This window comes from Aplidium turbinatum, chromosome 4 (genome assembly GCF_918807975.1).
Source record: "Aplidium turbinatum chromosome 4, kaAplTurb1.1, whole genome shotgun sequence".
In the NCBI taxonomy this organism is placed as follows: domain Eukaryota; kingdom Metazoa; phylum Chordata; class Ascidiacea; order Aplousobranchia; family Polyclinidae; genus Aplidium; species Aplidium turbinatum.
Window position 1 is genome coordinate 32,251,810 of NC_137475.1, and position 26,789 is coordinate 32,278,598.

Genomic DNA, 26,789 nt, shown 5'->3' on the forward strand with positions numbered 1-26,789 from the left:
AGAAACGATTTTTATCAAATGTTACAAGTTTCAAGCATAACGCGTCAAGGCCAATAAGTCTTTTCGTAGGTCACGGTTTACATATCCTTGGTTTGATTGACAAACCGAGATTGCAGTATCACCTGAACATTCAATGTCACTTCTCCATAAGGTTGCATTTCCTGCAGAACCAAGACTTCGTTTTTGGCGGCATTGTTCTACCAAGACATCTCAGATGGTGCCAATCCAGACACGAGTCGCACATGATGCTGTCGCCTGCATCAAGATCTAAAAAACAGGAGGTGCACAACCAGCGGCCTTTATTTCGCAAAGTGGTCAGTAGGTTCTCCATCAACTTCCAACCGTCAAAAGAAAAATGTCTTCGCACAGAAGCAATGGCAATGTTTTCATCTAAACACTTCATTGGAATTCTTTCGGGCAATGTTTCAATTTCATTTTCTTCGATCAGTCGATCGCTGAATGGACGCAAGACCTCTTCTACTACCTCAGAATCGACAAACCAACTGAGTATTGCTGAAAAATATGACCATGGGTGACTTTGTTTGATGTAGGCTACGTACGCTTTGACGTAGCCTATCGGCTAGGCAGGCCCACAGAAGTCAAAGTGTAGTTTTTTAAACTAACGTAGGCTATAACAAAAATGAAGTCACACAAACATAAATGCAACAAACCTGCTTCTTTCTGAAAAGACGACTTCAGTCTGAATGGAATTGGTCCGCTCTTTTTTGTCTCTTGCGTGGTAACCCAATGACTGTCAATCCAGCTCCTTTTGGCCTGCCACGTTTCATCATCTTCGGTGGAAATTTAATTGATCCTGCATCATCTGTTAATAAACACAACGAGAATCGAATATAAGCTACAACGTAGAAAACATCACTATTTCAACGTTTTTATTAAAAAATTAATAAACATAGTGCATTATGCAATGCAAGAAAAAAACAACTAATCAGAAATGAATGTTTCAGAAACAGCACATACTTGTAAAAGACTGAATAGAACTGGACGGTGTCTGCATCATAATCGCACTGGTATAAACGGTCGACAAGACGTCACCGGGTGTGTGCTGTGAACTACTACTTGAGACTGTAGGAAGTGCAATTCCAGGATCATTGCTGGAAGATGTTGCAGCAGCACTTCCAGTATCAGTGCCTGAAAAGGATCACCTCTGAGCAATGAAGAAACAATAGAAGCGTTGCACGAGTCTTTACTGGACAATTATTGGATGTGTTGCACTGTTGCAATGGGGACCAAACTGACGAGGTTACGGTCCTGGGCGGAACATAATGTCGTATAATCGTAAATACGTGCACTGGCAGTAGATATTGTGGTATACCGTATTTTGAGTTGGAAGCGAGCACTTGAGGTGTCAACAAATCTACATTAACCTTTTGAAAACAAGATTTTGTTGCAGCCAAAACATGCTTCTGGCGTGGTTACCGAATGCCAACCAATCCAGTATCTATCAAAATCTGCTAGGTGTTTCTCGATGATTATTTGCAGAATGCTGCATCACCTGTCAATAAACTCATTAGTTATCAAATAATGCAGACCGTGCTATAATCTTAAGAAACATGAAACGTAGTGTAAGCGCAGCATGCAATGCAAGAAAAAAAAGACAACTAATCAGAAATGAAGCTTTCAGAAACAGCACATACTTGTAAAAGACTGAACAGAACTGGACGGAGTCTGCATCATAATCGCACTGGTATCAACGGTCGACAAGACGTCACCGGGTGTGTGCTGTAAAGTACTGTTTGAGACCGTAGGAAATGCAATTCCAGGATCATTGCTGGAAGATGTTGCAGCAGCACTTCCAGTATCAGTGCCTGAAAAGGATCATGCAGTTGTTCACAAAAGCAGAATTACTGAGCATCTGCAACCTTGTATAATCGTAAATTAGTGCGCATGCAGTACATATTAGCCCACCTATTGGATAGCTCAACGCCATAAAAATCATTGCTCAAAAAAGAATTGACTGCAAAAGTGCAAAATCACGACGCAAGTTGCAGTAACTAACCCATATCTCTTCAGATATTTGAAAAAGTAGTCTAGTTTTTCTGATTTAGTAAATAGTGCTAGCATATAATTATAGGCCTACCTTTCTGAGTTTGACCCAAAAAGTTCACAACTTGGAATTTCTTTCCTTCCTGCAAGAACTCTGCAATTTGTCGTAAATTATCCAGGTTGTATTGGAATTCATCCATTCCTTGTTCAGATATCATTAACGCAATCTTCTAGGAAATATCTTGAACCCGGCGATACTTTTGCTGTTCTGATAAAACACATCTTCTTTGAGGCTTGTTAAGAATCTCAACAGCTGGTAATGTGGATGCAGGACCGTTGTCCAGTGAGTTTCTTGTCAGGCGATGGGATTTAAGAAAATATTGCATTGTCCACCGTTCTGAACAAAGATTGGGATTGTACTCTGACATATGGAGCTGCCTTCTAACTGCCAAGACATGCCTACAAGGTAGCAGCATTGATGATGTGAATCCACAAGGACATGCTGTTGTTGTGACTGCCAATTCCCCATGGACACGAGATTTTACTATGGCAGAATCATTCAAAATCTCTGACATGACAACCTTTTCCGCTAACTTGAATTGTTGTTGCACATGAATATATGCAAATGGTGTCAGTAGCTGGTATTGTCTCTCTGCCACACTTGAAATCGCATCCATTGGAACCTTAAGGAAAGCATTTGACGCTTTGTGGTCACGTTCGGTGGAAAGAGATTGGATACATGCCATCAGATCTTTAAAAAACATGGTCATTCCTGAGTATCTTGTTATGACACTTTTCAACTTTCCATTGATGGATTCCAGTCGATTATTAGTTCTGTTCAAAAAATTAGCTTTCAAGTTGCTCAGTCCATCCACCCATTGATGTCGAATAGCATGCCAGTTATCGTTATAATATGTTGTGACAGCAATTGGGACTGTTTCAACGAATTGGTTATACATTAACTTATAAGCTGACTCATTTTTGGCATTTGCCAGTTTTCCTACAATTTCAAGTGATACCTGCCTTTGGGCTGAAGAAATGCCTAATTTTTCCATGGAAACTTCTCTACGAAAAGTGCGAAGGGTATGAAAATAGCAAATTAAAATTTCTGCAGTAGGTAGCATTTTCATCATGGCATCCCGCTCTGTCATGTCTTTGTCAGCCATTACAACCTCCACTTTATCCAAGCTGGATTGTGGAGTTTAAACTGAGTTAACAGCTTGCTGATAGTCAGTTTGTCTTCAGTGGCTACAAGCCACAGACACACAATTTCACTCTGACCTAAGCCATCAACATTCAGCATAACATATAATGGCATTCTCAAGTCATTAAGTTTGTAGGTTGCATCAATCAGCAGCATTTCGGGATGTGCCGCAAAGGTTTCCCGCATGTCTTTCGTTTGAAAGTATATCGCCTGCAATTGTTTGTCATCATCTGCAAACACATCTACTGCGGCACCTAAAATGAAAATAAACTGAGGATTAGTATACCCTACAAAGCAAGAATCTTGGCAATCCTGGGCCAGACTACATCAGATTTAAAAGCAAAAACATCAACTTTTAGTGAAATTTGTTTTCTATTCTATGTTATTCTAATTATTGGCCAGAGGAAGGATGTTTATGCCTTTGGTAATATTTACATCATATAATCAATGTTCCAACTGAGCGGTTGTATACCACTCTCACCCAATTCTCTAAAAGATGCGGCAGATGCCACATGGCAATGCTTAGGGTCCGTTAAAAGGATCCATTAGGAGTAAACTTTTACGTAGATTTCAAATTTAGCAATGTTTTCTATTTCTATCCACTCAATGTAGAATTGTTTCAAGATATTGAAGACCTTTGATTGAATTCCTTGATCCCGCTTTCAATCTTACAATCCCCATAGCGCCTCATGTTGCAACAAAAATTTTTGGAGCATGAGGTTGGGAAAGTAGAATGAATTCTTGTGAAGAAAATGAAGCAAAAAATACTCTCAATTGACCCTTTATAGCCCAATGTTGCAAATTTTCCACACGTTGTAGGGTTCTGTGTTGGTTATACTAGACAAACGTTTTCTGAATAGAAAAACGTCTGAAAATTAGATATTTTTCTTGTGTAGCCTACTATGATGTGTGTACTGGTAATCCGCAGTTCGCTGCAGTAGACGAAGTCTATTGACCGGTAAACCAGGCGGTCAACACTTTAAATTGAACTAGCAATGGTGGGAATTGAACCCACGTCATCGAAATAATTCATCTGCAGTCTAAACCATTACAGCGAGAGGTCAATCGCGAATTGCTTAATTGACATTATATCTGAAATGGTTCAAGAAGAATGCTCACACACAATATCATGTGACAATCAATCTGCAGCAGCGACCTATAGATTGCAAATACGCCTACGGTGTTGACCAATGTTACAGGCAACCTGGTAGCCTATTATTGCATTGCTGCAGTACTACAATGGTGCAAAAAAAAAAAGATTTATCCAAGGTCATGACCCTGACCACAGCTTGCACACACACCTCCGGCTCTAGGCCGGAGTCACATCACCTCCAGCACGGAGCCAGAATTTGACCGGAACCGGAGCTCATTCTATCACTACTTATCATACTGCACATGGAAAGTCATCTCTACTATTTAGCATGAACATATCTTGTATAACAGACAAAAAAGTTTTGTCTGTCGACTAACCTTTTTCTTTCTTCATTTCATTAATAAGTTCATCATAGGTGTTTTCATACAAAGGTCTCTGTTTTGCGGCAATATTATGCAGATCTTTAAGAATAACTGTTTTTCCTGTAGAAGCTGCAATGTGCTTTTGTACCAACTTTTTATTTGCTTTGGTGGCAAGCATTTCTCCGATCACACTGCTTTCTGTTTCATTTAATCTTCGTTGTTTAGGCATCAAATTAAATGCATTCTGAAAAATAATTTATATGCACATAATCAAGAAAACGACATATCATTTGACAGGTGTCCAACCCACAGAGATGGGCAAGATCACCAGGTTTGGTGAATCGGCGGCTTGAATATGACCAGTTTCGCACAAACTGGTCATATTCAGCATGTGCGTAGTAATGCGCGCAAAGTGAAATGACCACTTTACCGTGTCTTACGATGAAGTCAAGATCAGAAAATCTGTCTTGCAACATTTTTAACGTGTTTTAGTACAGTAGCAAACAATATTTGAACTTCAAGTGTCATAATCAAAATGCAATTGTACACGAAAAGTAATTTTTTGGATAGAGGGGGGTTTTGGACGGAAATTTCAAATTTTTTTTACTAGAGTTCTTAGAATGTACTGTTGTATCCTAAAACCTGGGTTAAAATTGAATTTGAAAAAAAAATCCGATTAACCCCCCCCCCCCCTAATGTTATTGCTCTTTTTTATCCTTCACATAATTTCTGATGAAAGCCTCATCATATACAGAGCTAGTGTGACCATAGCTCAAAGGCTATGACTACTACAAAGGGTTATTTCCACTTACTTCATTGAAATCATGATTATGATCATTGACATTACTAATCTCAGTGATGCATAGCGCTTTTCCATCTGACGTTGCATTTACTTTGATTCCAAATGGACAACCTTTGATAAAAGTACTGAAAAACAACAAAGATGAGGTGACATAGGCCGTGTTGAATCACCCATAAGTACACTTGAATTAGCCATAACTCACGTTGAAGTAGCCTACCTGCAAGTCATGTCGAATTGCCCATAAGTTGCATCCAATTACCTATAAGCCCACCTGAATTACCCATAAGTCCGGCTGGATTACCCATAAAGTCACGTTGAATTACCACAAGTTCAGCCGAGCATTCTCATAAATCTAGTCGATTTACCCACAAGTCACGTCAAATTGCCAAAAAGCTGCGTTGAAGACCCATAAGACATGTCTTTATGGATAATTCCATGAGACTTACGGGTAATTCGACAAATTGTGCTGATGAGAAATTCGACGTAACTTATGGGGAAATTGACAAAACTAATGGGTACGGTAATTCAATGCAACTTAGGAATAATTCTGGGCATGACAATTCAATGGAAATTACAATAGACAGCATGCGGGAATGGTTCAGCAGAATATATGCATTTTGCTAAGTTCTCAGCATTCATAAGGAATGTAGGCAATTTGCACTTATGCAAAACTCAATCTATTAGCAAAACTTATGCATATAGGCTACATGAGTAGCTCAACCTATGGGCACCAAGGACAAAACCATCATTACTTACCTTTGATTTGGTCTTTTTCCTTGACTACATGATTTGGGTGTTCTTCCTCCATGCACACAAGCATACTGTATTGTACGATACTTCAACTGCTCATTCCAGGTTTTTGTGGATGTAAGTGCTAGACGTCGTTTTGCGCGTTCAATTGTTATGGAATTTCTCACATAAACATTGACAAAGTTTTCTTTTTCCCATTGCTTAATAGCCGAAGAAAGTGTCTCAAAATTGTAATATAATGCTCCCTTTGTAATCATGATGACGATGGATTCATTGACGTGTAGTTTCGATCAGCAAAATCAGCAACTACCGCGGTCCACTCTGCGATCAAGTGTGCAGCACAAGCCAATACGCATGCGCGCGAAATTACGTATGAGCGTCGTCGGATGAAACGCCTGAGCGCATTAAGGTCTTGCTCGAGTAAACAACGTCTTGCTTGAGTGGTGCTTGTAAGAATAGCTTCAGAGGCTAGTTTTACAATATGTTGTAAGAATAGCCACTTCGTTTCTTTTTTCCGCCAATATCGTTTATGGTTTTTCTTTACTTTTTATTGACTGAATCGATATTCTTTATTCGATTGTTTTGCAACTTTTTTCAAGCCTTTAATTCTACTTAATAACATGCGACGGACAAAAATATCATAACGTATTTTTACTCTCATGCGAGAAAAACGATAACGGAACAATACTGATCAAGCGGAGTTGAAAGGATAAGCATTTTGTTTGAAGTTATGCATGATTGAGCAGAAAGGGAACACTGGTAGGCAGTATAAAATCAGATAGGCTACTTGATTTGTATTTTTTTTAATTGCGTTTAATATCGATTAGCCTGTGCTTTATTCTCTACTTTTTTGAGAGGCTATTGAAATCGGATATTTCTCTACTTTTTTGTTTGACTATCGATATCGATTTATCCCCTAAATTTTTCAATATCGACTTGCAACCCTGCTTAAGAATACATTATGCCGAGTTGAATAGCACTGGACTAGAATTAGGATACGACAACTAATGTTTAAAATTCATTCCAATATATTACCAAACCATTTTGAAAATATGCTCACAAAATCTAAAGACATACTTACCTGTACTCAAGTACAGTACCGGTACCCTACCATACTGGGTGTTTGAGCTTCTTTTCAATCATAATTGCTAGCAATATTTGGAGTAAAGTTTGGCAAGAATTACAGTAATAAGTGATTTAATAGTGAAACGAACCGTAGTTTTCCTGTTTGTTTGAGACCATGATTTTTTATACTTATAAGTAACCCCTCTGAAATCTTCTAAACATAGTCGCAAAAAATAGCCAACACACACTAGCAAAAAGTGACAAAATAAATTTTTAAAAAGTAGTTTGGCAACATAGTGTTGCCAAGTGTCAACAATTTAACTTTCCCAATGCAGCTTCAAGATCTGATTGGTTATGGTAATCTTTATCCACGGACTGAGAAGTCTTTTTTGAGAAATTAATGCTGGCAGTTTCACATTAGCCTACTTGTTAGAGGCTTGAAAAAGCTTTAAGAAAAAGCCAAATATTTTTCCCAAGGCTGGAATAAAGCAAAGGTGAATCTAAAATAGGCCTACAAAGAAATAGGATGCTGGCATAAATATGATTAAAAATTGTGAGAAAAAGACAGGACGTATGCTATATACTTACCTGCAAACATCTGTCGGATTGGCTCATAATGCAAGAAAAAGGATCCACAAACGATAAAAGCATATATTTTTTATATTGTTTGGTTTTGAAATTTCATGTTGTTTTATGTAACAAATATTAAGACAAAGAGATGTTATTTTTTATTTGTCTTTTCAACACGAGAAAAATTGAGTAGTTACACAATTAAACACATATAAAATGGAGAAAGGTCTTGCAGCATCGAACAACCTTGCGGTTTTCTAGTCGAGGTGCTACCTGTAATCAAGTAACAGCAATAGTATCAATTCACTAAAACGTATAATCGCTATGCGTAGCATGTGGCGCCCGAAAGCTAATTTTCTCTGACGCAACGCGGGTCACTGTGACGTCATGTCGAATTCCAGAATCTTCCTTTCCAATCAACAAATACCGCGTACTTTCGGAATGCAGTCTTGTAATTAATCTTTGCATTGTGCCTGAATCGCAGTACCACTGTATTTCATCGACTAGTGAATCCACCGTTGTATTACGTTAGATGATCGCATGTAGAATTGGCAATGCCTGTGGATGCGCCTCTCCAATTTAAACTAGAGTTCCTTTTAAGAAACTGCAACTATGATCCTTCACTTACTTACTATACCTTACTATACTATTCGAGAAGTCGTAGACGCCGTATTTCCTTTACCCAAAGTTGAAGTTCTTTTTGTTATGATGGAGTTTCTAATGTAGTACGCCAGCATGCTAGTATTTCGGTAGTGGGTTTGTCAATAGTTCGGTGTTCTCTTTTTGCTATGTTTGGATTCTGTTCTTCTGGAACTAGCAGTCAAGTTAATAAACAACGCAGTCTTAAAGGATTCTATCTTGTGGTCAAGTACTATTCTGTCAACTAGTCAATAAAATAGGCAGTGAAGAAGACTATCGTGTCCTGGCAGGGCTCTATCCACTTTTAGAATTCGGGGGGGTGATTTTTGGACAGTGGGCTAAAATCGTCATAGTCATTTCAACTTCTGGGGGCTGCGCCCACCAGACCCAGCATTACCTTCTTTTTGATTGAACCACAGGGGTTCCAAGTCGTTTCACAAAGTATGTTTCGGAAAGGGCATTTTTGGGTAGGCAAAATGGTTTGGCGACCCTGAACTAGAAGCCAGGCGTTTACCAAGCAAACTAAGTTAAAGGCCTACTAAATAAAATTTTCAAACGGGAATTAAGCATTAAAACGCGTAAACTGAACACTCAAGAATACATTTCATAAAAAATTACTGAAAAAAAATTGTTTTCAATGTCGCTGGCATGCCTGGCAAGGCGCAAAGTCCAGTGTTTCATTTATTTTTAATTTTTTGCAAAATGACCAAGAAGTGGAAAAACTGCTCGAGAATTACGTCACCAGCGACTAGCAGTAGCATTAGCAAAAGTGTTTTCCCGCGTTGGGTTGGAAAGTTCAGACGTGTTGCGTTCCAAGAATTTTCACATTGATTCAAGGCCTGGACACGTTGAATCCATGTAAAAAATGCTGATTACTCCACGCCTTCTGAATTGCCTAGCTGAAATCGTTTCACATGCCTTTGTGGAGTTTGCCTTCAAAAACTTGTTTTTTTACATTTTCATTTTACATTGATTGAAGGCCTGAATACGTTGAATCTATGTAAAAGAGGCTGATTTACTGTTTGAAGAACAAGATCTGCCATTTGAAACTCACGCAGTAAAAACTGTTGCCCGATCAGCTGATTGCTAGTCGCTGGTGACGTAGACTGTATAATCGCACGCTTCGCTGCTCAAGCCCATTCCGGTTTTGAAACCTCTGACAAAAGCATGCACGCAATGGTGGTCAGACCGCAATGGGGCCAAATTTTTTTCAAAATCGTTTTATGGTAACATGTTAAACACAAAGAACGTGGAAAATCGCCAAGTCAGGTTTTTCCTTTAGTATGACTTTAAAACACAGTGTAGTCACTTATCAAGAAATAATTCTGCCACAGCAAATGAAAACTCGAACCAATCATAAACTACGTTTTCCTTGATGTGAAAAAGGGCGAAAAGAAGATGATACAAAGCAAATGAAGTGCTGGTTTTTCTATCACATGGTTGGCTTAGGGGGTAGGGCTAGAAACAGTGTTGTACGTTGACGCCGTCAATTTGACGGCGTCATTTGACGGCGTCAACTTTTTGTTGACGCTGAGGCTAGCGCCGTCAATTTATTTTTCAGTTGACGGAAGTGATAGCGCCGTCAACTATTTTGCCGATTTTAAGCGTCAAGCGCTAAGCGTCATTTTTTGTTTTCATGGAAAATCTCGTTTCACAATAAGAGTTTCACAATGTATTCTGGCCAGCGTGACTCATCCGAATTACCGGCTTTTGCGTTGGTTGGAATGGCTTCCTGGAATACATGCGGAAGAAGTTCTCCAAATGGTGATCACCCATGTATTGAGAACGAGGGATCAGAGACAGAAAGCGAAAAATCCATGAATGGCATCGCGGACGTTGAATATACTTTATTTCAAGAGCTCTATGCCCCTGAAAAGAGCGATGTTGGTGCAGTGGACCTCGTTAAAAGATTTATACGTGCTAAATTATCACAGCACGCTTGGAACAATGATACCTTTCCGACTAAACGTTTTCAACTTGTTTTTGAAATACAACACACCAATACCAACCAGCGCTGCTGTGGAACGCATGTTTTCACTTGGAAAGGACAATATGCGCAGGGGCGCCGGAAGCGGGGGGGAGCAGGGGGAGCGGATGCCCCCCTGCCCTCAAATTTCTGTGGATGGGGAGGGAAGAGAGGGCAATGGTGCCCTTTTAAGGTCATGTAAGCTACTGCACACTTTGCAATATAACAATTTATGCTATTCGCTTTTAGCCTAATTATAAGGTTCTATTTTTGCCTCAAAATAATATTCACGACACAAAATTCTCCATCACAGTAGGCTAAGTTATATTACATCATTATAAAATAGCATGATGCCCTTCCGTGCCATTGTTCTTTGTATAGCGGACACTTGTATCATCACTCCATAATGAGCTGATAGATGAGCATTATCGCTATATCTTATCTTAAAACTTACAAAAAAAATTGGCCTTTCAGCAACAAAAGTGCCCTTTTTTCATACTCCTGCCCATCCAGTCAAAAATCGCTCCAGCGCCCCTGAATATGCGTCCCAAACGCAGCAGATTGTCAGACAAACGTTTTGAAATGCTTGTTTTTCTGCAAGGAAATAACTAATAGGCTGAGCAGCTAATTACAATACAGTCCCAAAACATAATACCTGCTCTTTATTTATACTATAGCTATTGTTAGCCTGAACTTGGTTGAAATATTTCCGTTTTATGAGACGCTAGCAAAAAATAGCGCTAGAAATTAGCGCTGACGCTGACGCCGTCAATTTCTTTAAGAGCTTACGCAGTCCTTTACGCCGTAAAGTTTTTAGGCAATTCGCGCTGACGCTGACGCCGTCAAATTATTTCAATGACGCGTACAACACTGGCTAGAAAGTAGTAATTTCATTGACGTGGGTTCGATTCTCAAAACTGCTATTGCTCTTTTTTCTTCTGTAATTACCAAATAAAGTTCAAAACAAGGATTAACTCTCTGGCTGAGTGCGAGAAAGGTCACAATTGGACGGTAGCATCTTATAACATGTTCTGATTGGTTGGCGGTGTCATTTGCAGTGGCAGAATTTTTTCTTGTTAAAGTGGCTGCCAAGCAAACTAAGTTAAAACACAGTGTAAACGCCTGGCTCGTAGTTCAGGGTATGAGTTACTGACACTTTTACTTGACATTTGAATTATATTTCAGTGTCGTAACTGTGACTTTCAAATGGAAGCATATATTCTTATTGAAAAAAAATTCAAAATGTGCTAACAGCGAAAATATTTTTTTCAAAATTTGATCAATAAAATATCACAAAACCTTTTCAAAGCCAAATGAGTGGGGGGGTGATTATGCATTGATCACCCCCCCCACTCCAATTAGTGGGGGGGGTAATCACCCCCCTCACCCCCCCCCCCCCCTCGGATAGAGCCCATGTGTCCTGGTCATTCCTCGCTGGTTCTGATCTCGGTTCTGCCCAGGAATGTCGCCGTCAGCACGGACGGCTGCATATGAGCGCGCGTGCTAACTACCGCGTCCGCTACATAGCACATAGGCTGCAAAGGTTCACAATTAGCAGTAGCCTACATATCAACCGAATTAGATTGAAAATTGAATAAGGCTGTTAACCAGGCATTTAGTTCAATAATATGATGCGTTATATAGGCTACTGGTGTGGTAATACAGTATATGTTATATTTGCCACACTCATATTGATGTGTTAATTTTTATCAGCGGTATAAATGACAAAATATTCTTAATTTGTTTATTTACGGTACAACTATTTCCTGTTGATTTAGCCAGCCATAAAACATGATATATTTTTAATCTGAGCAAACTAAATCCTTTTACGCTATGAAACTCTCCAAATCAACATGACGCAGTTGCATCGAATTCAATCAAATCCCCAATACTTTCATTTATATAAATTTATCATTCTAATTTGGGTAGCCACAAAATATTATTTATTTGAATTCGGTCAATTTGTTCACCCAACTCCCAAAGCAGCATAATGTGAGTACGGTACCCATTTCATTGGACAGCTTATAGGTCTAAGCTACAGATTATATGCTGTTTGGGTAGCTATGGAAAAGACTCGATTGGTTCATCCCCGATGCCTATACACACGCCCCATCGGCCTGACACTGAAAAGACAGGCATGGGTGCGCCTCAACCGTCTCCGTAGTGAGAACTGGTTGAGGTAATGAGAACTGGTTGCCAGAAAATTTTACGTTATTTACTAGATGAAAGTTTCTACTTCTACTGTACAAATTTATTTGTTTAATTTTTTTAAATATTTGTGGTACCGTAGGCTACATCATTTAGAAGCCCTTAAATCTTAGTGCCCTAGGCTTCAGCTTTTCCAGTTTAGTGGTAAATCCGTCACTATAGTTGCCACCCTGAGTTGCCAGTAGGGTATATATCACAGTAAACTATATTTTTCCATAGCTATTCAAATAGCATAGAATCTGTAGCTTAGGCCTATAAGCTGTCCAATGAAATGGGTAGGCCTACTCACATTATGCTGTTTTAGGAGTTGGATGAACAAATTGACCGAATTTAAATAATTAATATTTTATGGCTACCCAAATTAGAATGGTAAATTTATGTAACTGAACGTATTGGGGTCTTGGGGATTTGATTAAATTTGGAGCAACTGAATCATGTTGATTTGGAGAGTTTCATGGCGTAAAAGGATTTGGTTTGCTCAGATTCAAAATATTTCATGTTTTATGGTTGCCAAAATCCATAGGACATAGCCTAGTTGTAAATAAACAAATTAAGAATATTTTGTCATTTATAGGGGAGATGTGGGACCAATGATACAAGGGGACCAATACAACACAGCTCGTTTTTGATCCCTACTAAAAATTAACTTTTTTTTTGGTAATTATTGGAACGAGATTACATAAACCTTCTTTGCCACGAGGTTTGAAAGTTAGGTTGTTGCAAATGCAGAAATGAGACACAAAAGTATGTTTTTGGCAGGCAAAAGTAAAATGTAGTACTTCTGGAAAACTTTCAATATTATGTTCAAGTGTTTATTATAGCAAATGCTAAGTTTTTCATGTACTAGGTAGGAAGGTATTTTACAAGATTGGTAGGCTTTATGAGAAATAATAAGTCGAGTTTTGTGAAACCATCGTTTAATTCAAAGTTTTTGAGATGGGGGAGCTTTGAGACACTGTTAATTGAGACCATGTCTCAAAGGTCCCTGTCTGAATTTGAAAGTATTTTTTGCAGAAAATGCCTATGTTGAAGCCATCCGAAGGCTTAAAAAGGAATTTTTCAAATGAAGCTTCAAATAATGCTTTGCATGACATTGTTTAATATAACTTATCTGTGAGAAAAGCTGCCAAAAAACATAAATTTGATCATACCACTCTTGGCAGATTCTTGAAGGATGGATGAAAAATGAGCCATTTTCTGAAGTGTTGTCACACTTCATTAAATTTATGAATTTCTCCAAATCAATCTAGGTATTTCTGGAAACGTAGCCTACAATGTGAGAATTCTGTAACTTCTGATGAGCATCACCAAACAGGAGAAACTGAGCCTTGTACCTCAGCTTCCTTACAAAAAAATGATTCGATTTTGTTATCTTCAATACGGCCATATCCAAAAGCAGTTGCAAAGGGAAGAAAGAGAAAATCACGAAAACGTAAATCAGTTGTGAAATCTTCAGAATCTAACACAAGCAGTGTTGTGGAAGTTCATCTAGAAACTGACGTTGAGAGTGTTTGCACCGATACCAGTGATGTTTCATGTGAAGAAAATGCATTGCAAAACATAATTCCTGATTGTCTTTCTACTGGAACCTATGTAGTGGCCAAAGTTCATGCAAATGCAGATGTTAAATTTAAACATTTTATCGGCCAGCTTGCACATGGACCTGATCAAGATAATGACTATGAAATGGAGTTTTTAAAACTAAATTGAGAAAACATCGGACAAAATGAAGGACTGTTTTGTGTTCCCAGGAAATGAAAATGTGGCTTATGTGTCTCATTGTGATATTGTATGTCTTCTGCCAGACCCAACCTCGGTTGCCAAAACGAAACGCTTGTCTGGTGTTTTGAAATTTGCAATAAACTTGTCACAATATCACATTGCTGTCTGTGACGACCCCTCCCCAGCCAACTGTTACTGTTTAAACAATTTTGTATTGAATCAGCTTGTTCTTTCTTCCATCTGTCCATGTTCGTTCTAGAAACTTCTTGTTCTTTGCTTTTACACGAAATGCAATCTTTCTTCAGAAAAAGTACAGTTTTCGTGTAAGTAGTAAACCTGTCTCATTGGTCCCATTGGTGTGTTGCAAAGGTCCCACCCAGGTGGGACCAATGATACAAAAAAGTGAACTTTTAAAAAGTGAAATAATTTTTTAATCTGTGGTCCAATCCAAAGCCTTAGCTATGCATAAATACAGTAAGAAGATGTGCTTCCCTCAAACGCTTAAGTAGCCCTGTACTGCGAAAATCACGCGCGACAACGGAAAAAATACCCATTTTGTTTCATTGGTCCCACATCTCCCCTACCGCTACTAAAAATTAACACATCAAAATGAGTGTGGAAAATGTAGCGTAGACTAGGCCTACATATTTTTTCAACTCGTAATTTTTCTAGCTGATGTAGGCTAATATAAATTTTTTTGTTTTGTTTATCAAGGAACACCGTGAATCTGGGGTTGTAAAAAATAGACGGCATAGACCTTCGGCCCTATTAGTGGCTCACACGAAGATGACGTTATTGCTATTGCTCACATTTGCGACGTTTTTGACAGCAGAAAGTACCTCACTGTCCTAATGGCTCCAACGAGTGCAACGACTATGCTAACATGTAAGACTTCATAATGTTCCGCAATAAGTGCAACTCAATCACTGTCTTTGGTTCCTCACAATCATAATAAAGCTGCCAATAACACCTAATGAATCAGCTATCGCACTCCACGACAATGCAATTTTGCAATGAATATATGTATTTCACAATATAGTCAATATGCTCATGAAAGCAATTTTCAAAGATTAGAACTTAGGCTATGTAGGCCTATAGCCAACAATATAAGCGTGGGGTTGTACTGTATAGTATGGTATAGCCTATATGCTTATAAAACAATGTGGTTTTTCTTGGTTAGTATCAATTGATTGGGGTGATGAAAAGTAGCTAATCGTGTTTTAGCTGTGTAACAGAAGTAAATTGAATAGTTGTTTTTAAGCAAAAGTATGATGGATCTGCTGCAAGAAAAATTCAAAATCCCGTTTTGATTTCAGTTCGATGAAAATTTCGTATGTGACTTGCGTTAATTGTCAGTTTTCTTTATGTTGAATTTTCACTTGGTTTCTTTGAAGATGGACTGGTTATCCAACAACTGTAAAAAAACAACAACATTGTTTTCTTATTTCATTATGAGTCTTAACTAAGTTACATAAAAGTATACAATTTGGGTAGGTAACTCTTTTAAACCATAAACAGACATAACTCAGCAACAACACTACATTTAACACTACAAAAACAAAAAAACAAAAAGCGAACGTTTTCGGCTAGTCATATCCTAGTCATATATCCATAGTCATATGACTAGCCGAAAACGTTCGCTTTTTGTTTTTTGTTTTTATAACATAAAAGTATTGTTCATAAAAATAAGTGAAGGAGAAATTGCCAGAAATGACAACCCTTTACTGAATGGGTCACCCATGACACCTGAACCGGAAAAAGGTAGGTCATAGATTTGTTAAATATGTCAGTGTCATAAGTTTAGTTCTAGCTTTTTCAGCATAAAAACTGTATCAATAACATTTATCAAATGGCATCTACTAAACTAGCTCGAAAACCACCACACGCTGGCTAAAATAAACTGCAAGTGAAGGTCAGAAGAAGTCCAATTTGGTTGAAAAATCTCCTATGTGGTAACAGTGGTGATAGCTGCACAGTGTGCAGTAATAGGAAACGAATGCAATAAAACAGGGGTCCGTATAACATATAATTTTACGCAAAATACTTTGCAATTTAGTATCAATTTTAATGCGTTCGTTCCCGGTTACTAAGCACACATCTGGACCGGACAATTTTGGGCTTATTAAGTGGGCTGGCCTATTAAGCGGGAGACGTTTCTCTGTCACTCCTATAGCCTACCTTTAGTAATTCTGGGCTTAATAAACGAGGACTACTGCTTAACCATTGCAAGTACAAATATTTTGTACAAAATTGTATAAAACTTAACATTTCGAAGAGTGTATAGTTGTATTTATTTTTGCCAAACAAGCTATATTTATGATAAGTTTAAACTGTTTTGCAAACCACAGTGGATGGTCTAGTCTAGTAACTGAAATTTGGGTCGTGACCCACTGTTTGCGGACCCCTGCACTAGAGTAAGACTTTTTATCAGCAGTAGCCTATGTTCGAATGGAGACTTGCCGAATCGCCATCCTTTAAATGTAGACCAGCATCCCAGACTGCGGAACACGTCATACTCTATTGCCTTATCTAAGGACCTCAAAGTGGACTTGCTTATCTTACCGCGCTTGATAGCAACAAAATCCAATCGCTGCAGCGCTTGCCACTTTGTAAGCAATAACAACAAGCTAGACACAAACAAACCAATTGCATTGTGACCTAATGTCACGTGATAACAAGCAGTTCTGCAATGACTATTTTTCGAAAAAAATTTAAAAGTTGGCTTGTGGTTAGCAGCTGCTGTTCGCCACCCCAGTCTTAATACAACACTACTTCTGACATTGAAGTATTGGATTAACTTTGTAGCTACTACAAACATTAAAATTAAGTTGATAAAAAGTTTAAAGATTTACATCTCAAACATATCTTTCCGTTTCCAAAGTATCCAGATCGACAACGGCAATAGTAGCAGTAGGATACGAAGCCTCGGTAATTTCCATAGCCTTCATATTGATCTCCTTTGTTCTTCGCATAACAGATAGCATGCTCATGGCATGGGTTCGGTGAACAGCAATCTAGAAACAAAAAAATATATAGGCAATTAAAACTTCATACTTTTCAAGACGGAGTGATAAAATAACATTTTAACGCTACTTTTTTTTTATCGTATACAGATGTATTTTCGTTTATTGATGATTTAGATTGAGCGAACTAGAAGCCACAAAGACCAATTTTCGAGTTTAGCTTCAAGTACGTCATTAACTTAATGTTTTACCAAATCGCAAAGGGTAGCAGCCTGGAGCGGTGTCGAGCCGACGCCCATCCGAGTGTCGTAGCTTGCAGGACGACGAAAAATGCAAATGGCATTTATGCTATAGACGTATAGGGTAACCTTGATTCAAACTAAGCTTAATTTGAAGGCATTTAAATATCATATATGCCCTTACCGTTAAGAACGCATCTTCTATCAGCGGGATGATATTCATAATTTTTAATGCATCGGCAATAGTAGTCGCTGCCTCTGCTTCCATAGCCACCGCGTGGAACGATGGCTCCGCTTCTCTTTGAATGACAGGTGGTGTAATCTCCGCATGGGTTAGGACTACATGGATCTGTTAAAAAAAAGAAAAAAAAACTTCAGCATGAAACTCAAATGATCATATCTTTTCGTAATCTGTCTCATTCGACATAAAATATCTTGACCCAAGGGTACCAATTAAGCAAGGGCGTAGGCAGCACAAAATTGAGGGATATTTTTGCACATGTGCACGACAAGTCGACAACAAGTCACCAACAGCGCATTCATGGAGTGGCTTCCCCCATAATGAAAAAAACTTTAAAATTGTGCATTCTTAGAGTACTTTTAACCTAAATCAATACTAAAAATTAGTCAAACGATGCTGTAACAAGGTTTAAAAAGTTTATTTAAAATGTTTCGAAAAAGGGGACAATTGCCCCTTTTGTCCCCTTAGTGAGTACTCAGTTATACAACCCTAATTTATTCATTTCATTTTGGGTTAAGGCTAGATCCGAATATCAACTTGTAGGCTGTAAAGCTCTTCGTGGTCTTGTGCCGTTTGCAACATCATACTTGTGCGAAGCCGGTTTTTTCTGCGGTAGCAGTAATGAAGTCAAAGCACAGCAATAAGATTGACATTGAACGCGAGGTGCGTGATCAGTGTCGGTCTTAGGGTTAATCGGGCCCTGTGCGGAATATCCTTTGCGGGCCCCAATGACAATGATCCAATTTAGTAGCATAGCTAGGTATCTTGAAAGGGGGGGGGGAGTTTTGACGGCCGGCGGGCGAAAGTGACACCCAGCGGCGGGGGGTCTAGGAGCAAATTTTGAAAAAGTACTTTGAATTTGGTGCATTCTGAGAGCATGTTCAACAAAAATTTGGGTATGAATATTACTGTAAAATGATGCTGTCCAGTAGCATAGCAAAAGGATAAAATCATGTTTTCTGTGACATTTTTCGGAAATAAAGCTGAGTCTCTATGTTTTCTTGTTGCTTATTCCTGGCTGAGATGTTTGAATGTTTGGTATTGGCAAAACTCGCTCTTTTAATGTAGTTTCGTTTAAAATTAGGCAAACTTTGTTTTAGAGACATAGGTTGATTGTCTTTTTTACCGGTACTTGCTTGTGAATCGAATTGAATTTTTTCCATTGAAAATGACAAAAATTACTGCATTTTTTGAGTAAATGGCGGCCCCCCCTAATTTGCGGGCCCTGTGCGATCGCACGGTTTGCACACTCCAAAGACCGGCACTGGCGTGATGCAATATCAAACATTGCACCGCAGTTTGTTAAAATGTGCACAGAGCAATAAGCTCATTGATCACATTAAATGCTTTCAGTATTTTGCATTTTGAACAAACATGATTTTATAATATCCCTTTTAATATAGCTTGAAATTTGCAAAACCTATAAGTTTTCAACAACAAAAAGTTTGGAAACCGCTGATGGTCTATATAGGGTAAGCTTAGTGAGTAACCTATTTGGGTATTTTGTAACAAACCTGAGACCTTTTCAATTAAGTTAGTGAAATCGTTGAAAAGTGATTCAAACTAAGCCTTTTAAATATCTTGTATGCCCTTACCGCTAAGAACGCATCTTCTATCAGCGGGATGATATTCATAATTTTTAATGCATCGGCAATAGTAGTCGCTTCCTCTGCTGCCATAGCCACCGCGTGGAACAGGTGCCCCGCTTCTCTTTGAATGACAGGTGGTGTAATCTCCGCATGGGTTAGGATCACATGGATCTGTTAAAAAGAGAAAAAACTTCAGCATAAAAATCAGATAGTCTTTTTAGAAATCTGTCTCATTCAATATAAAATATCCTGATCCAAGGGTTCCAAGCAGGGACGAAGCCAGTACAAAATTAGGGGTATTTTTGTAAATGTGAATGAGCTCTACAACAAGTCACCAAAGGCGCACCCATGGAGGGGTTTATTCTTAACTTTAAAAACAAAACTTTAAAGTTGCACATTCTTGGAGTAGGCCTACTATTAGCCTAAATCAATAGTAAAACTTTGTCAAATGATGCTGTATCAGGATTTGAAAAGTTTATTTAAAATGTTTCGAAAAAGCGGCGCTAAATTTGCCTCCTTTGTCTCCCTTGACTACGCCTTTGGTACCAAGCAACGAGGATGTCATCATTGACAAATAAGAGTATCATAGTTTATCAATAAACAAAAAATAAGGTGAAGTAACATGAAGAATGTTTTTCGAAAATCAAATGTTGCAAGGATGAGATTAGGTCGGCTGCATGGAGATATTTTTTTGTTGTTAAAGTTTTACTAGTGAGTACTCAGTTTGGTAGTGACAACGTTAAGTTTTATCATTGACATTTTTCAAGGCGTGACATCTCGTTGTCTGGTATCTGAAATTGAGTTACAACACTACGTACCTTCTAGTCTGCAGATTCGTCCATTTCCTTCATAACCCGGATTGCAGCGGCAATAGTAATATTCATTGAAGTAGATTGGATGGCCAATTGCTTGTCTCGGTTCCTTAGCGGTACACCTCGCCTCTCTATGGCAGTCGTTGCCGTAGCAGTACGCTGTGGAATAATTTCAAAACTATTTAGCCTACGGGTTGTGGCAGATCTGCTTACTGCACATCTTCCAATATTTTAAGAGCCTAGACCTATTTACTGAGAACTAATATGATCTAAATGGAATTAACTAAAATAGAGGAATTGACTGAATACTTCTAATGTTATGACTTAATTCATGTAGGTCTATGTGTGTGTAACGGTATTGGTGCAAAAACTGAAGCAAATTGTATCCATAGGTAGCTGTAAACAAAAATGCTCAATATATTACAATAAGCACAATTTAATTATAATCCGCTTAGACCTCCTTATGTTTTTATTGTGAATCCAACCTGAAGTTATTTTGTGTAGTTTATTGCTGTCAGTAAACAAACGTATCCGCACGTGTGTAGCCTACTTGTATATACGCCTTTGTCGATTTGTGTGTAGTTAGTAATGGTACTGTATGCATTTAAACGTGCACTGTGTAGTCTTCGTTTTTCATTGAGATTTTAGAGTAGAGAGCCAATCAACCACTCCATAATAAAAGATGTTTTTCCAAACCATTCACTAAGACGCTATTGGAAAACAGCTAGTCTTTGATCTCACGTGACCTTCCATGATACGCAGATTTTTTTCTCGGTTTTATGGAGTCAGGATGACGCAATCAAGGACATATACTGGTGATATACAGTAGTCTGCAATCTGTTTTTCAGTGTCACTCGCATAGGAAGACAATACCACTCTACATAGGCGCAAGATTGTGTCGAGGAGTCCACCTCCGTGTGAAGACAGTTCAAAGAAACAATATCAGAAGCACAATCTTTGGAACTTTAGGTCACATCGTTGCATCAAGGTAGACTGGACAAACTTCTTGTAGGTTGGTAACAAAACTTGAACTTTCTCAATTTGTATGGTTATTAAAAAGTACTTTATATTTTCACTAATATAACTGCTTCAAAACTTTTTCCAATATGTAGTCTACTTACGACGACATCTTCTATCAGCGGGATAATATCGATAGTGTTTAATGCATCGACAATAGTAGTCGTTTCCTGTGCTGCCATAGCCACCGCGTGGTACGGCAGCCCCGCTTCTCTTTTGATGACAGGTGGTGTAATCTCCGCATGGGTTAGGATCACATGGATCTGTTGGAAAAACATAAAAATCATTTTGTCTCAAAAACAGCAGGAGGATCAAAAACGTTGATTTCAAATTTTGTGTCTTGGAATACGCTACTGTAAAACAGGCAAGCCAATAACACTTAGACCAGTGTTTCTTAACCTTTTTTAATCTGATGGCGCAATTGCAGACCTCTAAAAATGTGATTGCGCACCAGGCGAGTGAAACGAGACCGATTTTTTTTATCCAATATCCAGGTATTTCTCTTGAATTGTTTGCAAGTTTTTATTACATGGGCCTCATAGTTGTATAATCTTTAAAGTTTATCTTTACTGTACCCTCAATGAGATAAGCTGATAAGAAAGCAAAAAAATTATAAGCAATAAAGCCTCTACATTGTAACAATTTTAAATTATAGAAACGCACAGCACAACCATCGGTTGAAAATTTGGTACTGACCACCAAAATATCACACCATTTAATAAAATAAACTCCCCATTTCATTGCCTCAGATTCAGAGAATGCATACTTTTTATATCTAAGCTTAAAAAGTAATAAGTTAAAGATTCTTTGAATATTTTTTCAATTTCACCTGAAGATCTTTCGCGGTGCACCAGTGTGCCGTGGCACACAGGTTTTTAAGAAGAGCTAACTTAGACAATAGGATGTAAAAAAAAAGGGTAACAAAGCATGTACCCAAAAGCATCGTTTTATTAACAATCGAGATGGTTTGCTTGAGAAAAAATAAATGGCAAATGTATTTACTGCTTTTCAGCGAACGATCCTTATGTTGGAATACATTTTCAAAGTTTTGGCAACAGTGATAGGCTACTCGCAGTTAGTTCAATTAAAAAAGACATAATTTTTGAAAGTAGATATTATTAACCCACTTCTTAGCATGCATTGTCTCCCATTTCCTTCATAGGGATCGTTGCAGACACAATAATAATACTCCCTTCTGTAGATAGGATGGCCAATTGAAGCTCCCTGTTCTTTAGGGCGGCAAGTAGCGTATTCATGGCAGTTGTTGCCGTAACAATATGCTAAAAAATACATTGAACAAAAACATGAAATATACCCTGAAGTTTAAAATAGCCTAAAATATTATCGGCACGGTAAGCGTATTTTATGAGGACAATATTAAAAGACTTGGTAAGCAAATGGTAAGAACGCTTAGTCAATTAATTAAATCTGAAATGAACAGGTTTGAAATACAAAAATGCATCATTTATCTAACGTTGAAAAAAATTACAACTTCTTAGCTTAGAATTTTTGCTTTTTATGAAAAAAAATTCAAAACATTCTAAACAGGAAAATGAAAGAAGGTTTTGGTCTCACACCAAGGCGGTAAGCTACGCATCACAAAAATACTTTGTGCACTTACGTCGACATCTTCTATCAGCGGGATAATATCGATAGTTTTTAATGCATCGGCAATAGTAATCGTTTCCTCTGCTGCCGTAGCCATCGCGTGGAACGGATGCCCCGCTTCTCTTTTGATGACAGGTGGTGTAATCTCCGCATGGGTTAGGATCACATGGATCTGTTAGAAAAACATAAAAATCATTTTGTCTCAAAAACAGCAGGATTAAAAACGTCGATTTCAAATTTTGTAACTTGAAATAAGCTACTGTAAAACAGGCAAGCCAATAACACTTAGACCAGTGTTTCTTAATCTTTTTTATGTTATAACGCAATTGCAGACCTCTGAAAATGTGATTGCGCACCAGGCGAGTGAAACGAAACCGAATTTTTTTGAATATCCAGGTATTTATCTTGAATTGTTTGCAAGTTTTTATTACATGGGCCTCATAGTTGTATGATCTTTAAAGGATATCTTTATTGAATGCTCAATGAGATAAGCTGATAAGAAAGCAAAAAAATTATAAGCAATAAAGCCTCTACATTGTAACAATTTTAAATTATAGAAACGCACAGCACAACCATCGGTTGAAAATTTGGTACTGACCACCAAAATATCACACCATTTAAAAAAATAAACTCCCCATTTCATTGCCTCAGATTCAGAAAATGCATACTTTTTATATCTAAGCTTAAAAAGTAATAAGTTAAAGATTCTTTGAATATTTTTTCAATTTCCCTGCAGCGCACCTGAAGACCTTTCGCGGTGCACCAGTGTGCCGCGGCGCACAGGTTGAAGAGCTAACTTAGACAATAGGATGTAAAAGAAGGGTGACAAAGCATGTGTCAAAAGGCATTCTTTTGTAAAAAATCGAGATGGTTTGCTTGAGAAAGAATTGATGACAAATGTATTTACTGCTTTTCAGCGAACGATCCTTACGTTGGAACACAGTCAAAACTTTGAATGTATTGAATACATTCAAAGTTTTGGCAACAGTAATAGGCTACTCGCAGTTAGTTCAATTTAAAAAGACGTACTTCTTGAAAGTAGATATTATTAACCCACTTTTTAGAATGCATTGTCTCCCATTTCCTTCATAGGGATCGTTGCAGACACAATAATAATACTCCCTTCTGTAGATAGGATGGCCAACTGAAGCTCCCTGTTCCTTAGGGCGGCAAGTAGCGTATTCATGGCAGTTGTTGCCGTAACAATATGCTAAAAAAATATATTGAACAAAAACATATAACATACCCTAAAGTTTAAAGTAGCCTAAAATATTATCGGTACAGTAAGCGTATTTTATGAGAACAATATTAAAAGACTTGGTAAGCAAATGGTAAGAACGCTTAGTCAATTAATTAAATCTGAAATGAACAGGTTTGAAATACAAAAATTGCATCATTTATCTAACGTTGAACAAAATTAAAACTCCTTAGCTTAGAATTTTTGCTTTTTATGAAAAAAATTCAAAACATTCTAAACATAAAAATGAAAGAGTTTTTGGTCTCTCACCAAAGCAATAAGCTACGTATAGGAAAAATGCTTTGTGCACTTACGACGGCATCTTCTATCAGCGGGATAATATCGATAGTTTTTAATGCATCGGCAATAGTAATCGTTTCCTCTGCTGCCGTAGCCACCGCGTGGAACGGATGCCCCGCTTCTCTTTTGATGACAGGTGGTGTAATCTCCGCATGGGTTAGGATCACATGGATCTGTTGAAAGCAGATGCAATAAAATTTGATGCTTTGTGTGAGAAAATTAAACAAATGGCCTAAGAGGCCCTAAGGGATTATTATTAACGTTTTTGCAGAAATCAGAATCAAAAAGGCAAGGAATAGAAGTAACTATGTCTAGTCGACAATTCTTGTCTGAGTTTTGTCAAATTATGTACCGTAATTAAAGTTTAAAGACATTGAGAAAACCTAAACACATTTTGTAAAGATAGCCTGACATGCATCGTAAACTTGTTTGAAGCTTGTAGCATTCCAAGTTTTATCTTTCTAGTTGATGAACTAAGGCAGTCATTTCTAAAGCCGTTTGTCCACCTACACAGCTTCCGCGTAAAACAATGAGGTTCTGTACAAAAAAGATCTGTGTTGTTTTGTGATCTTACGTTTTCTTGCCGGAAACATAGCGTTAACTTGTTTGCTTCTGTTGACTCTTTTTTGCAAACAACTGTAAGCAAAATAAACTAAAACGATGTTGGAACACATTTTTACCTACGAAATCACATTGTCTTCCATTTCCGCTATAACCATCATTACAGCGACAGTAATAATCATTATTTCTGTAACCGTCGTACACGTTGCTCCCTGGATAATCGAGCGATCCACGTTCTTTGTGGTAACATCTTGAGTTACTGTGACAATCCGACCGAGAGCAAGAAACTGCAGAAAGGAGAAAACAAAACATTCTATCATCACAGCGAGCTTAGCATAAGTGCTAGAAATCTATTTTAGTTTTCTTTCATAGGTTGTAAGAACTTCAACTGATGGTGACTTTCTATGAAAGTATCAAATACGTCCTCAAGGTAAGTTACAGAGTTACGTAAGTTACTATGTTAAGATTTAAGGGTCTTTGTTTCACTTACGTTTGCATGTGTCATCAGAGTTGTCCCAGTAATACCCTTCGTCACATACGCATCTGTATTTTCTGTAGCGCAGTATGTGGTTTGCATAATAACCATCATATCGCCTGCAGCAACCATAGTCTCCGCAATCAACGCCATTACAGGGGTCCCGATATCCTGCAATAAAAAATGGCAATTAATGTTTTGGACTTTCGCAGCTGCTCCGATAAAAACATTCTTCCACGAAAGCAATGCGACCTGATGAGTTGTTTATTTGAATCTGCTCGTTAGATTTACGTTTGCTGTAGTTGCCTATTCAGAGCGGCTGAGTTAATCAATTTGTGTACATTAGATAAGCTTCATATGTTATAAATAATACAAATCATTACTTTGGCTTCTGGTAACAGCTACCAGCATCGCGAGCATCACAAACTTTGTGAACAACATCTTCAATTTTCTTGGTACTCTCAAATTTGTCGTTTGAGATTTTGCCAAAGTTGACAATGAAATCCTGACACCGACTCTGGCTTTTATGCACGCGGCTAACCTACGTCACGGAGTTTTAAGAAAAAAAGTTGCATCAAGTCGCTGCTTCATGATTTTGGGAAAAAAAAGCATTTAGAGCTGCCAGACTTAAAGCTCAGAACATGACTACGTGTTTTTAAATGTTATTAACATCAGTCGTCACTCAACAAAACAACTACTTAAGAAGAGTCCTGATGCTGCTCCTGAACACGGGTCCTGGAACAACAAAAAAAAACATATCGTACTGTTTTGCTGTTGTGCGTTTATTTCAAATCCAATTGTTTTGGAGACAACCGTTGGTTCTGTGATGCCTGCACCACCTTTTCCTTGGTACACTTTAATAGCATTTTCGTCATTTCCACTTCCATAGTTTTAAAAGGTTTCTCGTTTTGTTTTGTTATTTGCTAAAAAGTGACTTGTTTTGGGAGCCCGGAGACTTCATTGATTAACGCAACTTATCTTTTCAACGGTCCTGACCAAATCAACCACTTTTATTAGAAAAGTCGAATGCATTATTACCCTAATTTTATACCTTTAACGTTGAATAGAAACAACAACAATATTTGATGTCATTATAAGATTCTTTGGTACAATCCGACAGAACATTGAGCCTAAATCTAATGACTCACAGCTGGCATACTATCTAACTAGCCACTTTCCTTTTACTTTTAAGGTAAGTTTGTTTGAAAAAATCAAAGTAATTGTCAGTGTGCTTTGCTTATTCTGGGTTAATTTATCTTATAAAACACCATGTAGGCCAATGGCCGAATAGTGAACAATAACCAACGCCTCGACTATAGTGTATTTCGATATAAACTGTTGTCAGTTTACAAGTGCAGTTAA

At 37.9% G+C, this 26,789-nt stretch overlaps 4 protein-coding genes across 4 annotated transcripts; all 4 read right to left on the minus strand.

Moving 5' to 3' along the window:
• Positions 1 to 695: 695 nt before the first annotated feature.
• Positions 696 to 2,230, minus strand: LOC145769069 (uncharacterized). The gene is made up of 4 exons (XM_082580666.1): positions 2,099 to 2,230; positions 1,656 to 1,826; positions 1,027 to 1,149; positions 696 to 823 (listed from the first exon to the last, which is right to left on the minus strand). Exons 1-4 carry the CDS (start codon positions 2,220 to 2,222, stop codon positions 696 to 698), a joined length of 546 nt encoding a protein of 181 aa, XP_082436792.1. The 5' UTR covers positions 2,223 to 2,230.
• A 4-nt stretch (positions 2,231 to 2,234) lies between these two features.
• LOC145769070 (uncharacterized) lies at positions 2,235 to 3,170 on the minus strand. Its single transcript, XM_082580667.1, has one exon. It carries the CDS (start codon positions 3,168 to 3,170, stop codon positions 2,235 to 2,237), a length of 936 nt encoding a protein of 311 aa, XP_082436793.1.
• LOC145769071 (uncharacterized) lies at positions 3,170 to 6,472 on the minus strand. Its single transcript, XM_082580668.1, has 4 exons — positions 6,222 to 6,472; positions 5,476 to 5,590; positions 4,679 to 4,907; positions 3,170 to 3,462 (listed from the first exon to the last, which is right to left on the minus strand). Exons 1-4 carry the CDS (start codon positions 6,470 to 6,472, stop codon positions 3,170 to 3,172), a joined length of 888 nt encoding a protein of 295 aa, XP_082436794.1.
• An 8,916-nt stretch (positions 6,473 to 15,388) lies between these two features.
• Positions 15,389 to 25,921, minus strand: LOC145769358 (uncharacterized). Its single transcript, XM_082580972.1, has 13 exons — positions 25,811 to 25,921; positions 25,443 to 25,598; positions 25,072 to 25,239; positions 24,406 to 24,564; positions 23,912 to 24,064; positions 22,868 to 23,026; positions 22,374 to 22,526; positions 21,351 to 21,509; positions 20,236 to 20,388; positions 19,424 to 19,588; positions 17,772 to 17,936; positions 17,238 to 17,399; positions 15,389 to 15,799 (listed from the first exon to the last, which is right to left on the minus strand). The coding sequence occupies exons 1-13, from the start codon at positions 25,866 to 25,868 to the stop codon at positions 15,789 to 15,791; spliced, it is 1,821 nt and encodes a 606-aa protein (XP_082437098.1). The 5' UTR covers positions 25,869 to 25,921; the 3' UTR covers positions 15,389 to 15,788.
• Between the last annotated feature and the right edge of the window lie 868 nt (positions 25,922 to 26,789).